The following is a 16,148-nucleotide window of genomic DNA, read 5'->3' on the forward strand; positions in this document are numbered from 1 at the left end:
TAGGAGTGAGGATATTTCAGTCTTAAACTCATGTCTATTACAATACAATGATCAGCTTTTCCCTAAGCAAAATAAATTACTTTTTCCTCCCATGCCTCCTAGTGAGTGGGGCATTAGACTGAGAATCAGAAAGCCAAATTTCCCTATTGCTGGGATTCCTCAACTTTGCTGTGCAATGGAATCACTTGTGTAGTATTTAAACATCGCAATGCCCAGTCAAACCCAAGAATAATTAAACCAGAATGTCTAGAGGCATTTTTTTTCAAGGACCCTTGTGTTCTGATTTAGATACCAGGTGTCCCCCAAAACACTCATGTGTGAAACAATGCAAGGAAGCTTAGAGGTGAAATGATTGGATTCTGAGAGTCTTAAATAGTGCATTAATCCCCTTGAATGGATTAATTGGGTGGTAACTGTAGGTTGGTAGGAAGTCGCTGGAGGAGGTGGGTGTGCCTTGGTGGTATATATTTTGTCCCTGGTAAGAAGAGTTCCCTCTGCTCCCTTGTTGCCAGGTTCTGAGCTGCTTTCCTCCAGCACACCCTTCCACTCTGATATTCTGCTTCACTTTTGGCCACAGCAATGGAGTTGGCCATCTATGGACCTCTGAAAGCGTGAGCGCCAAATAGATTTTTTCTCCTCTAATTGTTCTTGTCAGGTCTTTTGGTCACAGCGACAAAAAAAAGCTGACTAACTTACCCTTCAGGTGATTTCATTAAAAAGCAAAGTTTGGGAGCCAAACTCCGCTCTTTAGTTGCCTGAGGCTACCTTTCAACTTCTTGTTCTAAAGTATGTTCAACTTTAAAATGAGAAATTTCAAAAAGACCAAGACACCCAATCTTGAGCCTCTATACCTTCATTCAATGAGCCTGGTAGCCACCTGTCCAAGCTCTTGAATCCAAGTGGAAAGTGTGAATCCAGGAGTATAAAGGTGAGCCTAGGGTCAGGGAGAGCAGAGAGCACCCCTTCCAAAACTTGGTTATCAACAAAGTAATATAAAGAGGGATTCCCTTGGAATCCAATAAAATCAGGCAATCTTGGGTTCCCCAAAAATAAGCAGATAACTTTGTAGCATGTCTCAGATGCTTTAAGTCAGAGAATTATGAATCTGATGGAGAGAATTGTAATAGGATTGCCCCTGTAGAAATCTTTGTTTTCTCAGAGCATTTCATGGACTTGTGTTTCAAGGGCTGTACTTTGAGAGCCCTGGGGCAGTGTTAGGATTTTGCTTTCCAGGGGATATTTGACAATCTCTAGAGACGTATTTGCCTTAGCTGTGGGCCAGTTGGCCTTAAGTGGCATCTGATGGGGAGAGGCCGGGGATGCTGGAGAATACCATACAGGACAGTCCCTAACACAAAGAGGTATGCATTCCCTAATGTCTAGTGACACAGTTGAGAAGCCCCAAGTTAGAGTGATCTCTTCTCCCTCAATGCTATAGCCTCAGAAATAGGAGATAAGAAAGACAAGAGGAAGCAGAAAAGGAGGAAGGAAGAAAGGAGGAAATAAAAACAAACAGTAAAGGCAAAAGAGAGAGACTCGGGGAGAAAAGAAAAAGAAAGTAGATTCATAATTGTTAAAACTTGGAAGCCACCAAGGTGTCCTTCAGAAGGTAAATGGGTAAATAAACTGTGGTACATTCATAGAATGGAATGGTATTCAGCGCTAAAAAGGAATGAGCTATCAATCTACAAAAAGGCATGAAGGAAATTAAATGCATATTGAAGTCAAAGAAAGCAATTTGCATGCAGCTTTTGCATGCACCCCACCCCACTCCCCTACCCACTGGATGATTCCAACTACACGTCATCGTTCTAGGGAAGGCAAAACTCTGGAGACAGTGGTTGCCAGAGGCTGGAGGTAAGATGACTAAAGAACTGTAGGACAGTGAGACCATTCTGTATGATACTACAGTGGTGGCCATGTCATACACTGTCCAAACCTAATACACAATTTCAAAAGGGAATCCTAAAGTGTGCTGCAGACTTGGGGAGATAATGATATATCGGTGTAGGTTCATCAGTTTTAACAAACATAATACTCTGGTGGGGGATGTTGGTAGTGGGGGAACTGTGCATGCGAGAGGGCAGGGGGCATATGAGAGCTCTGTACCTTCAGCTCAATTTTTCTATGAACCTAAAATTGCTCTAAACAATTCTACTTTTTGCAAAAGGAAAAGAAGCCAAAGTGGCATGCTGGTGTTGGCTAATCCCAGCCTCCTAGGCCTTTATTTCTTCTCTGAGTTTAGGAGGTCCCTTAATGCCTCTCTGCAGCAGGCACACACTGGTGGGTAAAGGCAAGGACAACGAGGGAAAGAGGGGGATTTTCTTTTGCCCGGTGTGGTGTTCTGTCCCTGAACTTCGTGTCCCTGTCCACTGCTAAGGCCTCAGACCCTGCTGGGCTTCTTGAGGTCCTTGTTCTTGGATGGCATGAAGGCATAGAGCTCCTCGATGAGCATCTCCATGCGGGCGGTGACCTCTGTCACCGTGTCGATGACCAGCCTCTGCTGCAGCCTCAGCTTATTGTTCTCCCACAGGGCCTTGTTCTCCTCCTGGAAGGCGCGGTGCTCCTCGCGGAGCACGTGCAGGGCCCTGTTCTCCTCCTGCAGGAGCCGATTCTCCTCGCACAGGGCCTGCAGCGCCTGGCTCATCTCTCTCATCAGCTGCAGGGGCTGCTCTCCACCCACCAGGCTTGTGACCGTCTTGCCCTCGTCCTCCCTGGAAGGCCCCGACAGGTTGCCGACCATCTCCCTCAAGGCCCGCAGCGTCTTGGAGTCCTCTTGCGGGCTCGAGGGTCCTTTGGGCTCTTCAAAGGGAGAGGAAAGGCCCGGGCTCTGGTCGGGCAGCAGTCCAGGCCCGTGCGGCTCCTGGTGGGGGGAGGGCACTGGCTTGCTGTCCTCCACAGAGGTGCTCTTGTCCTCGGCCTGGCTCCAGTAGGCCTGCCTCTGCTCCAGCAGCTGCTGCAGGGCTCGGTTCTCCTCCCGGAGGAGCTGCAGCGTGCTGTTCTCCTTGCTGCACTGCGACGGCAGGGCCGCGTTGTCCTTCTTGACCGCCTCCAGCGACGCGTTGTCCTTGTGCAGCGGTGGGGAGGAGGCGCGGCTCTCCTCGCGGCCCAGGGCGGCCTGGTGCTCCTCGCAGAAGACCTGCAGGATCTTGTTCTCCTTGCGGAGGCTCTTGTTCTCCTCCCGCAGGGCCTTGTTCTCCTCCCGCAGGGCCCGGTTCTCCTCCTGCAGCAGGTACTCCTTGGCCAGCCTCTTGTGGTGCAGCTTGTGGTGGAAGGAGGAAGAAGGAGAGAAGTAAGGGGACTGGAGGCGACAGTTCTCGTTCACCCACCTTCCGTCCCGGAACACGAACATCTCGTCACTGAGCTGCACCCGCGGCGGGTTGTAATCCAGCTCCAGATCCGCCTGGGAGGTGGGGCGCTCCATGGGTTCGAAAGGCACGGAGGAGAAGCGGTTGAGCGGGTAGGAGTGCTGGCTGACCACCCGGCGGCCCTGCGCCGCCTGGGCCTGCCGCGAACAGCGAGGGGTGGAGTACAGGGTGTGGAGCCTTAGGAAGGGCTCAGCAGTGCCCCTCTGTGGGAGAGAACAGGGAAGTCCAGTGTTAATGGAGGGACGGACACACCCAGAGCTAGTGGACAGGCCCAGGACACCCCCCAATAAACCCTGAAAGTCTAAGAGGCTCCTGGTCCCTGGGGACATTTTTGCCTCCTGGGGTCCTCACAAGGAAATAGAGCCAACCCTTGTTATTCTTGGTAGTTTTGTTGTATAAAGTCATCTCCAACCTTGAATTGATAAATTCTGAACCATTGTCCCCAGGGGAAGTGCAGGACTAGGTTCCTGTGAGCCTCTAGTTACAACTGATCAATACATAACCTTGTTTTATGTGTGTTTCTGTTTAAAGATGTCTTAATGAATATGTTTGATTGATTCGTTAAGATGGAGCACATCATTAACAGCACCGTCATTCATGCTGGAACAAGACTTAACAAACACCGTGTTTTCTCCATCAAAGGCTTCTTGTGATTAGGGACAATAGATAGCACCTTCAACTCTACCTAAAGAGCCCTATGTTCCAGTATGAGAGTTCAAACAAGAAGTCCCCACGTTGGAGTCTCTGCTACAGACCACATGCACTACTCTGTATGTCCAATGGCCATAGAAGTGCTATAAGTATTGATTCTGGGGTTACAAGCAAATCTTGGTGAATAGGCAAGTGTACAAATATAAAATCCATATTAATTAGAGGTTAATGTGATTCAGATGTATATGGTGGAGGCTAAAGTATCGATTTTAGAAGCAACCAAATATTTACAGTGCTGGACTTACCACTTATCAGTCACAAGAATTTAATCAAGTAATTTGAGCGACAGTTTCAAAGTGGGACATAATGGTACCTCCTTGATTCAGAGATATTTGAAGTCTTAAAAAAGATCATGCACAAAATCACTAAGCATGAATTCTGTCACATTTCTGTCACCCTAAAAGAACAAATATTGTTCTCAAGCTACCCCAGCTACAGGTGTATGCTTGCAATTGGCATGAGCAGAGGGATAGCATGAATCACCCTGATAGCTATCCAAATCACTGTGTTTAAGATGGGGTGATGTTGATCACCCCCTCCCTTCTCCTCTGGACCACTCAGGTTCATCCTCCTCTCTTAGCATCTTGGAGTCTGTCCTGACCACTGCCCTTTAAACATCCATCTCAGCCCTCAACACAGTGCAGGGCTCAAAACAAAGTCTAGCTGCTCATTTTGGAGAGACGAGCACCATCCCAGACAGATCACTGAGTGCTGAGAGTTGGACCCGTAGGAATGAAGACACAAAGGGCACTAAGGAATTTATAAAGAGGCTCTCATGGTGGTGGCCATGAACCTCAAAACTACAGCATAAAAAGAGGACCCGGATCTGCAAAGCTTAATGGCTTTTGCAGTTCCAAGCATAATCTGAATGAGTTTTAAATGCAGATTTCTGAGCCTTCCATTTGGGAATCTAATTCAACATATTGAAGTGGGGGCCAGAAATCTCCATTTCTAACCAGCTCCCTTACATGATTCTGGATGACGCGGTTTGGACACCTCTAAGAGAGCAAGATTAAAGAGAGAGGGGCCAAGACCTGGTTCAGGTTCTGTCACTGGTGAGCAGTTCGAAGCTGGAGGTTGTCTCACATTCTCTGAGACTTGGATTTTTCACCAGTAAAATATAGCGAATCAACCTCTGTGATCCTAGAGGCACCTTCCAACATTAAAAATCAATGATGGAGGCTGGGGTTGTGGCTCAGTGGTAGAGTGCTTGCCTCACATGTGTGAGGCACTGGGTTTGATCCTCAGCACCACATAAAAATAAATAAAAACCAAAGGTATTGGTCCATCTACAACTAAAAAAAATATTAACAAGGAAAATCAATGATGGGCTGAGGATATAGCTCAGTGATAGAGTACTTGTCAGGTATATGTGAGTCCCTGGGTTCAATCCCCTATACTATTAAAAAAAAAGTCAATGAAATATATCTGTAAAATGCAGATAATAATATGTACCCTGCTTAGTTCACAACACCACTGTTATGAACTAAGCAAATAACAGAGACAAAAATGTTCTTTAAATTACCAAGTGCCTTAGAAATGTAAGATATTATTATCATTGAGAAAAGCAGATTTTAATAGTGCAAGAACTATGAGATGTATTCAGAAAGACGTGAACAGGTGTAATACACACTGGAGAAGAGACAACCATGGCAACAATGAATTAAATAAATATAAGATCACGATAGTTACTTCTAAAGCCATCCAAAGCATTTCATGCAAGTACATAAAAATGCTTTCCAGATATTATCAACTCCTCATTTCTTGGGTGATTTTCACAATTTTACAGAGACAGAAGGTAGAAAACAAATTATCTGCAGTGTGTGTGTGTGTGTATGTGTGTGTGTGTGTGTAGAAAGAGAGAGAGAGAGAGAGAGAGAGGCAATTTACACAGCATATAAAGTTAGAATTCTTTAAGATGCAAAAAGCTAGATAAATAGAAGACACAGTTCTATACCATTAACTTTGCAATAAGTACATATCATTAACTCAGTAAAAGTAAGCTCAATCTTCCAGGTAGCAAAGGTGCAAGGGCATTCTTTAAGCAGAACCTTATTTCATTTCAATAAATTTAGCCTCCATGGTTTTCACATTTCTCAATTAGGGAAGCATAAAGGACTCCTGTGGCTGAGTCTGTGATCAGAATGAACCTCACTGTGGATAGTCCAGACTATTTTCCAATAAAAGTTTAAGGCCCCTGAATTCCAGATTTCTGGGATGACTAGCCAAGGCCAAGTAAGGAAATACCTCTCTATTCTTGCACCAGAACGCATGCAAGGCTCTATCTCAGCAAGATCTAACTCCTGAAGATATTACCATGAGAAGATGTAGTTTAGTGCCTATCCCAGTTCTGAGAGGGAAAAGGAAGTAGGAAACAAATATCGAGACACAAGATCCTGAGGTGAGCATTCTCCATACAGAATTCATTTCATCCTCACAACACTGGCACATAAAATATTATAATAGGTTGAGCACTCCTAATCCAAAAATTCAAAATCCAAAACTTCTTGAACCCTAACATGATGCCACAAGTGGAAAATTCCACACCTGATCTCATGCAATAAAAGTTGCAGTCAAAATATGGGCCCACTAAAAATATTGTATAAAATGATCTTCAGGACATATGTATAAAATATATGTGAAACATAAATTTATTTTGTGTTTAGACATGGGTTCCATTCCCAAGATATCTTATTGTATATATGCAAATATTCCAAAATTTTACAAAATCCAAAATCTGAAACATTTGTTTCCATGTATTATACATAAGGTATACTCAACCTGTATTCCCATTTTACAGACAGACTGAAACTCAGAGAAGTCTATAACCAGCCCTACTACACTGGATTAGACACAAACCCCCACTTCTGGTTCCCAGAACTTACATGTATAAAGCACACACTTGGGAAATTACCATGGATTTGCCAAAGGACTTCCAGTAACTTGAGAATCAAGATGGTTTTCCTCAACTTTTTATTATGGAAAATTTCAAACATATATGAAAGGAGAAAGAATGATCAAATAAATTTCCACTTACTCCTTACCCAGCTTCACCAGCAATCAAATCAAGGCCACACTTGTTCCACAACCATCCCCCACCACATGATTATTTTAATGCAAAGAGAAATCATGTTTTTATTCATAAATGCATCAATGTGCATCATTTCACAGAACCACATCATTATCATCCCTTTAAAATGTAGCAATGTTCCCTTAATATCATCAAATACTAAGTTGATGTTCAAATTTCCCTAATTGTCTCATAATTTCTCTTTAATAGTTGCTTTGTTTCAATCAGAGATGCTCTTCTTGATCCAACTGAGCATCCAAAGAGGATGCTCACTAATCAGCATCCACTAAGGCTTTATATCTGTTCCTGTTTATATCCATGCTGGCCTTTCAATCATGTCACTGAGCTTCTTTTTTTCCTTAGGCACACACTGAACTAGGTACTCAAGGACTTTCCAACTGGCCCCTCAATAGAAATATTCTCAATAGAATATTAACATGTGGCAGATCCCCAGCTCTGGAAAACCTGGGTATTTGACCCTTGTCCTTATGCACACCATAAACTGACCTTGGTCATATTCTCTTACACTGCAGCCTTGTTTTACACTGCTACATGATGAGGGATTGGAAACACGACCTCTAACTTTGGTCTCACTTTCTCTGGTCTCCTGGAGCCATATTTGCTGATTGGCATAACTGGGGCCCCAGCATCCTTGTTGACATCTTGTCCTTGCCCTTCAATGGCCAGCTTTTCCCAAGCAGACCTGGTGCCTTCCTTGTCCCATACCCACAACACTTAATCTAGAAGGCTGACAGGCTAAATAGGTCCCCTTTACTTTCTCATCAGAGAACCAAATCCTTCCCTTACAAATGAGCCCTACTATCTTTCCTCCTATCCCATAGGGACCCAGTTAGTGGTCAAATCCAGTGCTGCCTCATGGCTTGACTTCTTAGAACACTTAAATACCTCTAAAACTTTATCAGGTGTGCATTTATTTGAATGGGTATTAGAAGAAAAATAGCTTATTTTAACAAATTCAGAATTCTATGGATATTATTAAGAGGCACTAAAATAAAGAAGCATCATTTCTTTTTCTGAAAATGAGAAACTTTAAGGAAAAAAATTGCAAGTCTGTTCAGATATGACAGAATTCAGGATTAAACTTTGGAGAAACATTGAGTCGAAGCAAATTCATTCTGTCTTGTGTTTTTTCTCCAATTCCAATCAGAGCTAGCTGGAATTCTTCCTCCAAGAGGAGCTCTTTCTTGGCCTTTTGAAAATTCCTCACCTTAATCATACTCCCACTTAGAATGCTATTTCATCAACTCTTCTCCACATTGTTGATTAACATTAAAGTTGGTATCTACTGTGTTCCGAGCTCACAGGTCTTGATCTCAAGAAACTTCCAGTCAATTTGAAAAATCAGTGAATAGCATCAGTTATTTCTTGGTGAAAATTAGAGGTTAAAGTGCGTTAATGTACGCAGCAAGTTAGGACATAATAACACCTGAAGAGACTCTTGGCTCTGCACTGTCTGAGTGCATAACCCTGACAAAGTCATCTAACTTCTGTGCCTCACTTTCCATGTCTAGAAAATGAGGGGACTAACACACCCCATGTATTTTTGCAGGTTATACAGTGCCTGACTCTAGGAGATGCCATTCACTAACATTGCCGCGTACAACTCATACCGCTGTCTATCCCAACCTACTTATTTCAGAGAATTTTTTGTAGAATTCAAAAATAAAAAGAAAGAATATATTTTCTTTGTAAAGAATAGTTGTTACATTCACAAGCAGTTGCTTAATATTTCCTTAGAGGAAGGTTGCACACAACAAGCTAAAGGAAATAACACTGAGTGACTATTATATGTCTAACAATATGCTAATGGCTTTCTTTATTCATATGCAATATCTTACCCAAAGATCTGAGATGTTTCTACCTAGCATCCCATAGCCAACAAGGGGGTGGAGCAAGGTCTTAACATTAGTACATTTCACTCCAAAATCCATGCCCATTCTAGCACTTCATAATGGCTAAGTATTTTATTTTGCATGTGTTGTCATCATTCCAATAGTTTTCATACATCCTGTTCTCCCCATTTATTTCTATAAATAAATTGAAATTCTCTAAAGACAGTAACTTGTTATTTATTTATTTATTTATTTTAGACATTCCTAGTCCTGAGAATTAAAACTATAGATTTGACATACAGTGAAGGCTTAATGTGTCCCTGCTGATGAATGAATTGACCAACATGCACTGAAAAATGGGAGGAGATATTAGACTAGATTCTATGAAACTGTTCATATTCTGTTATTTTTGGGCCTCCAAAAGTGGCCATTTCTTTTGTCTTGGAAAAACAACAAAGGATCTGAAAAGAGTTCTATGCTCCTAAAAATTCCTTGGAATACCCTGAAAAGGTTCTCATAAGCCTGGGAGCTACCCTATGGCAGCACTGTTCATTTGCCCTAAAGGATAATGAAGTGTATTTGATAAAGCTATATCCCCATTTCATTTCATATTTTTTTAATTTATTTTTAGTTGTTGAGGAACCTTAATTAATTAATTAATTAATTAATTTTTATGTGGTGCTAAGAATCAAACCCAGTACCTCACACATGCTAGGCAAGTGCTGTACCACTGAGTCACAACCCCAACCCTCAATTCAAATTTTAAAACTTTAAAATAATCCTAGTGCAGGGATGTGATTGCATGATGTAAAAATCTCCAACAGTGGAGTTTGCTACCTTGTGAATTCCACAAACTCCCAGGTCCCTCTGTGTGCTTCCCTTGAAAGAAGCTGCCTCTGCCCACAGCATGCCAGCTATCCATTTCATCATCTTGAGCCTGTAATCCAATCACAGTAAAATCCCCAAATTTCCAATATCTTTGAGCTCCAATTCCTGTGGTTGAGTACTCCTCAGAAAATCTCTTAGCTGCTCTGAGTGTCACCCCCCCAAATAAGCCTAAACAAAGCTGGTGTCTACTTCCTGGGGTTGTAAGAGGACAAGGGGCAGGCAAGATGTCACAAAGATCAAACACACAGTCAGCTCTACTGGTAAGATTTAACATCTCCTGGCCTGAGCCACTGTTGCAAATGCTGAGTATATTTTTCTGCAAGAGACTTTTCCACAATGTGAGCCTCTGAGCTAAGCAAACACATGCAGGTATGAATCGCAGGCCTCCTCAGTCTATGTTTGCAGCCAGTTCCTTTCAGTAGGTTTTCTCGACCAGTGTCAGTGGTCATTGGGTTGGTTCCCTGGACTGAGCTAATCTGCCCTGATAAGTCAGGCCCTGAGAAGAGGTCTGTGCCCAAATAAACCTTCTCAAACACCCTGAGAAGGATAAGAGGCAGAGCCTATGGCCATATGGTCCAAGTTTCCCACAAAGGAAAGGATCAGCTCCTTCCTGGTCTCTGGGAAATTCTCTCACACAGGGACAGAGACCCAGTAGATGGGGAAGAAAAGGGTTGTCTCCCTTCATGGAAGAATAAGACATTAAGTGGCTACAGGACAGGGACAACTTATTATACCTTTCCATCAGGTGTTGGAAAAGCAACCAAAACCCTGTTCTCAGCATCAAAGTGGCTGTGACCAAATAATCTCTTAATGCTGATGATCCCAAGAAGATGCCTGGGCACAATTTGTGCCCATGTAGATGTCTGAAATCCCACCTATGCTCAAGAATTCTTTCTCAGTGTAGGTTTGGCCCCCTTCCTGGCATCTCCTTTTAAATGGGAGTGATCCTAGAAGGGAAATGCTTGAAATCCCCAAGGACTATATGCCTCGGTCAGATCACTAGCCTCAGGGATAGTGAGAGTATAGAAAAGAGCAGCTCATGGAAAGGAGAGGGGAAAAGGGCAAAGGGAGCCAAGAGGAACGGAGTCTCCTATTGGTGCTACAGGATTTCTAAGGAACAGGACTCTTGTGAGTGGGATCTTCCAGGGTGGAATTACTTTGGGGATGGGACTGTACGGTGATTAGCCAGGCTTAGCTGACATGGACTGCTATGGTTTGAATGTGTCTCCTAAATTTCATGTGTTGAAAACTTAAACCCCCAAATAATGGGCTAATCATTTTTGAGAGGTGGGACTTTTGGGAAGTGATTGGGTCATGAATGGATTAATTCATTCACGGATTAAAGGATTATAGCAGGAGTGACTTTTTATGAAGGTGAGCTCTCTGTGACTAGTTTGCTCTGTCTTGCCATATGATGCTCTCTGCCATGTTAGGAGGCAGCAAAAAGATCCTCACTGGCTTTTGGTCTTCTAAGCTTCCAGAACTATGAGCTTAATAAACCTCTATTCTTTCTAAATTACTCGATCTCAGGTATTTTGTTATGGCAATAGAAAATGGACTGATACACATCTTGAAGTTCTCTCTACTCCTACCACAACCCAGAAGAGATGTTCAAACACTCAAGGAAAAATCAAAGTCTATTGACCAAGTTTTTCAACATCTATTTTACCTCCATTACTGAAGGTTACTAGCAGAGAACATTTAGTCATCCTGGGTACTTCTAAAGCTTATAGAGTGGAAAGGTCCTCAGATCCTGAAATGAAATAATGCCAAACATGCTACCAATTTGCAAATGAGATGACATAACTGACTGAGTCTCATTACCATTTTAAAAAATTAACTTACCTCCCCAAGTCCTTTGATAAAGTCAATATTTGTTTTAATAAATTCTAACAGGTAAAAGTATAGTTCACCAGGTCAACATGACTGATTTTGATAGAATTACAACACTTGTAGCAAAAAAGAGAATAAAGAAGAGATTATACATGGTAGTTTTCACTAATCATTTAACACAGACTGTCCTGAAATCTTTCCCTGAAAAGTTATTCATATTGGCAGAGATACTGGTACTGTCAGAGGGATCCCGTCACTTCTAAAGAACAAGCCCAAAAAAATGGGGAGAAAAGACAGCCAGGAGAGGAGCAGGGGGGCACTGGAAGGTGCCATCAGAGCTCATTCTGGCCTGGTTAGAGATCCTTCATTAATGATCTAGGAGTAAACAGCACTTAATGAAATTCCCAGCCAGTGCTCACTGGGGAAGTCAGAGAACCTGTGAGCACCACATCATTATGTGCAAGAGGAACCAGGAGATCAGTTCACTTGGGCAGGAAATAACACTCATGACTTGCAAGTTAATGTGCTGGAGGGAAATAGATCAGAAAACACAAATATTTAATGTGAGGAAGAAAAATGGGAAATCAATAAGACTTGAAAAGACCTAAGGGTGATAACAAATCCTGAGTCATACGCATTTACAGTCTGATTGAGAAGCCCAGATGCCCAGCAGGACTGGAGCTACTGCCAGAGCTGCTTCTTGGAGGCAGAGCTGCTGTTGCCCTTCCTTCCCCCAAACCCATGGACTTGGTCTCAAAACTGCACAGGGCAGATACACACAGGGAGCTTGGAATTAGCTGTTAAGATTGGGGGAGGGGACCTTGGCCCATTTATTGATTGGGTTATTTGGGTTTTTTTTGGTGCTTGGCTTTTGAGTTCTTTATGTACCCTAGAGATTAGTCCTCTATCTGATGTATGAGGGGTAAAACTTTGCTCCCAAGATGTAGGCTCTCTACTTACTTTGCAGATTGTTTCTTTTGCTGAGAAGAAACTTTTTAGTTTGAGTCCATCCCATTTATTGATTCTTAATTTTGATTCTTATACCAAAGGAATCTTATTATGGAAGTTGGGGCCTAATCCCACATGATGGAGATTAGGATCTACTTTTTTCTCTATTAGACACAGATCATATTACAGGGACACAGCCACATCAGTGTCTATAGCAGCACAATTCACAATAGCTAAACTGTGGAACCAACCTACCTGCCCTTCAATAGATGAATGGATTTTTAAAATGTGGCATATATACACAATGGGATATTACTCAGCAATATAAGAGAATATAATCATGGCATTTGCAGGTAAATGGAGGGAGTTAGAGGAGATAATGCTAAGTGAAGTTAGTCAATCCCAAAAAACCAAATGCCTAATGTTTTCTCTGATATAAAGGAGGCTGACTCATAGTGGGGTGGGGAATGGGAGTGTGGGAGGAATAGATGAATTCTAGATAGGGTAGAGGGGTGGGAGGGACAGGGAGGGGGCATGGGGTTAGAAATGATGGTGGAATGTAATGGACATTATTATCCAAAGTACATGTATAAAGACATGAATTGGTGTGAACATACTTTGTATACAACCAGATATGAAAAATTGTGCTCTGTATGTGTAATAAGAATTGTAATGCATTCCATTGTCATATATAAATTTTAAAAATTAATTTTAAAAAATCAAGAGGAAAGAAGTTTTTTAAAAAAGATTGGGAGAGGGGAGACACTTGCTCTTAAAAACTAGACAGGAATTACAAATCTCAGACCCAACCTGGCCCAGCCAGGTGACAGAGAAGAAAGGATGCTCCTATTCCAGCTCTGCCATCCCTGTTGGGCTTCCCATATCTGTAAAATCTCTACCACTCACCGGCATGGCCCTGGCCCTGACACACAATGTCATCAGTGCTCAGTCAATATTTCTTCCTCTCCTGGTTTCTCAGATTTACCCTTTTCCCTTAAGCTGCATGCCATCTCATTGATGGAGGTATAGCAAGAACATCAGTCCCTCTTGTTTGGTTCAGATCATCTGTATAGAGATATCACTCCCCTCCCCCAGAGACCCAGTCAGAGCATCCTGGCATGTAAGCCTGAGGCCACATCTGTTCGTGTGGGGTGCGCACACCCAGACAGCAGAGATCCCCTCATCCCGTGGCCCTCTGCCCTCTAAGACCCCATCAACTGCACCAGGTTTGGCAATACAGAAAGTGAGCCACCCCAGAAAAAGCTCTAGCCTTCTTAGAGGATTTTTTTTTCCTCTTTGACTACAGAGCCTATTTCTCTCCCTGGGAGCTGGAAAGCTCCCAGGGAGAGAAACAGGAGAAATGGATAATTCTGTGATTATCCATACCTGAGGCAGAACCACATTGGTGGGGGTTTCTAGGCTCTCATATCTGGTGTCTTTTTTTCTTATAAAATTTGGCCTTGAGTGCTGTGGAAAAGAGAAAACAAGAAGGTTTCCACTTCCCATCTCTATCACATGATCAAATTCTCTTCTTATCCCTACGCCCAGGTTGACATTCTCTGCCTGTCCTTTAGCAGAGCAAAGATTGGTTTATGTGGACTATGAAGGAACCACAGGTCAACACCCACCCTCAGGGAGGAAGTAGTGGCCAACAGAGCTCAATGTGTGTTTCAAGCAGAAACAATCAGAACTAAAAATGTTTCTGCGGCTTGTTACCATCTTGTCAAAAGATCAGGAGAAATCATCTAATATGAGGGCTACGCGTCATGAGCTGAAACAGAAAAGTGGCCCTTGCATACAAAGCCATAAGGATGATGTGACAACAAACATCCAGGATGTCTTCTTGTCCTGTATATTTGCCTCCCATTGAACATATTTGCCGGGATGGTTCTAATTGTAAACATAGAATGCCCACGGGCGACTGTCCTCCTTGTGTGTCCCTGGACAAACCTTTCAGATAGTTACCTCTGCATTGGATTCCTCCATCCTACATTTCAACCCTTCTGGTTGCATGGCCATGGTCTTCCAATGGGGCCTTAGGTGACTCTGGAGAAAGCAAGGCCAACCCCTTTATGACATAGCAGCAGTAGAAACAATCCAACCCCAAGGACCACACCAAGGAAACAGCTGCTTGCGGGAGGAGACCTGAGAATCTCTAGACTGCCAGGACTCCAACAATTTGTTGGCCTCAGAAAACAAACACACACACACACACACACACAAAACAACAACAATAGAACATGCCCATCCCTCTTACATTCTGTCTTTGGCACATAACCAGGCTTAATTATCTCCATAACCCTAAATGACTCTGCATCCCTTAGTATGAGTACTAGGTTTTCTCCTCATGGATTCATTCTTACACATTTGATGTCAAGTTCAAGTTGTAATTCACCTCGGAAATCCAGAGTGGTTACACAACAGCCTGTAGCAAAGGATCTCATTTGAGAGGGTTGGGTTATTTCTGAGTATGATAGAAACTTGAAAGGTTAGGACTTTCAGGTGGCTCATCTACCCAGCCTCCACATTCAAGGATCCCAAGCCCATGTGGCATCCCCAAAGCCCACAGCTGGGGGCGGGGGGCATCTATCACAACTGGAATCCAATGGCCTAATTTCTCTGCTTATTCTACAACATCTTGCTAGAATCTCTAAAGAGGAGGGTTATTATGCCTAAAATCGATGGGCTACATCCTTCTGTGATTATCCATACCTGAGGCAGAACCACATTGGTGGGGGTTTCTAGGCTCTCATATCTGGTGCCTTTTTTTCTTGTAAAGTTTGGCCTTGAGTGCTGTGGAAAAGAGAAAACAAGAAGGTTTCCACTTCCCAACCCACTCTGGGCCTCAACTGCTCACCCGAAATATATAATGACTGTCTGTTCATCTATTCCCTTCTTGTGTATTATGTAAATTATGAAAATCTGAGTCTGGAGATATGGATCTATCTGATTAGATGCTTTGTTGATGTCTGAACAGAAATTAAGACAGGGATTGTAGTTGACGTAAAAGCCTTTTGAAAGTCTTTGAAGCAGAGATGGCTTCAAAGATGGCTTCAGAGATGGCTATACCTACTCCCTTGCCTAAGACTATTATTTCTATCTCAAGTAAAAAGTCATACCAATGTAAGGTGCCAGGTATAGGTCCTATGCAGAAGCTGGTCACCAAAACACTCAGAACATTCCAGAGGTGACATCACAAAACAATATGGTGTTTTTCAGGGTTCATGGTTTTTCTCTGAGCACTATAGGCAAGAATGATGCATCTGATAAACAAGAAGAGTTTGTGCTGGCTGTGATCACATGGCTAGTTAGGGTCAGCGTGACACATAATTGCCCAAACACTTGGCCTTGTTTGGTCATCCTGGTTGCCATTCACATCCTCACTGCCAGGCTAGGTGGAGACTTGTAACTTCTTTCCACCTGCATTTGGATCACTTAAGAAGGAAGAAACAAACACAAACCAAACTCTGCCAAGAC

The 16,148-nt window shown here is 42.9% G+C and overlaps 1 protein-coding gene across 3 annotated transcripts; it reads right to left on the minus strand.

The window, feature by feature from the left end:
• Positions 1–2,240: 2,240 nt before the first annotated feature.
• Positions 2,241–15,865, minus strand: Cby2 (chibby family member 2). 3 transcript variants are annotated; one of them, XM_046454317.2, is made up of 3 exons: positions 15,791–15,865; positions 14,058–14,138; positions 2,241–3,571 (listed from the first exon to the last, which is right to left on the minus strand). In XM_046454317.2, exons 1-3 carry the CDS (start codon positions 15,863–15,865, stop codon positions 2,384–2,386), a joined length of 1,344 nt encoding a protein of 447 aa, XP_046310273.1. In that variant the 3' UTR covers positions 2,241–2,383. The 3 variants fall into 3 exon arrangements, with proteins under 3 accessions (XP_046310273.1, XP_046310274.1, XP_046310275.1); XM_046454318.2 differs by lacking the exon at positions 14,058–14,138 and adding an exon at positions 15,384–15,464; XM_046454319.2 differs by lacking the exon at positions 14,058–14,138.
• Between the last annotated feature and the right edge of the window lie 283 nt (positions 15,866–16,148).

This window comes from Marmota monax, unplaced genomic scaffold, assembly GCF_021218885.2.
Source record: "Marmota monax isolate L192 unplaced genomic scaffold, Marmota_monax_Labrador192_F-V1.1 WCK01_AAM20220418_F8-fsc00011, whole genome shotgun sequence".
NCBI classification, from domain to species: Eukaryota; Metazoa; Chordata; class Mammalia; order Rodentia; family Sciuridae; genus Marmota; species Marmota monax.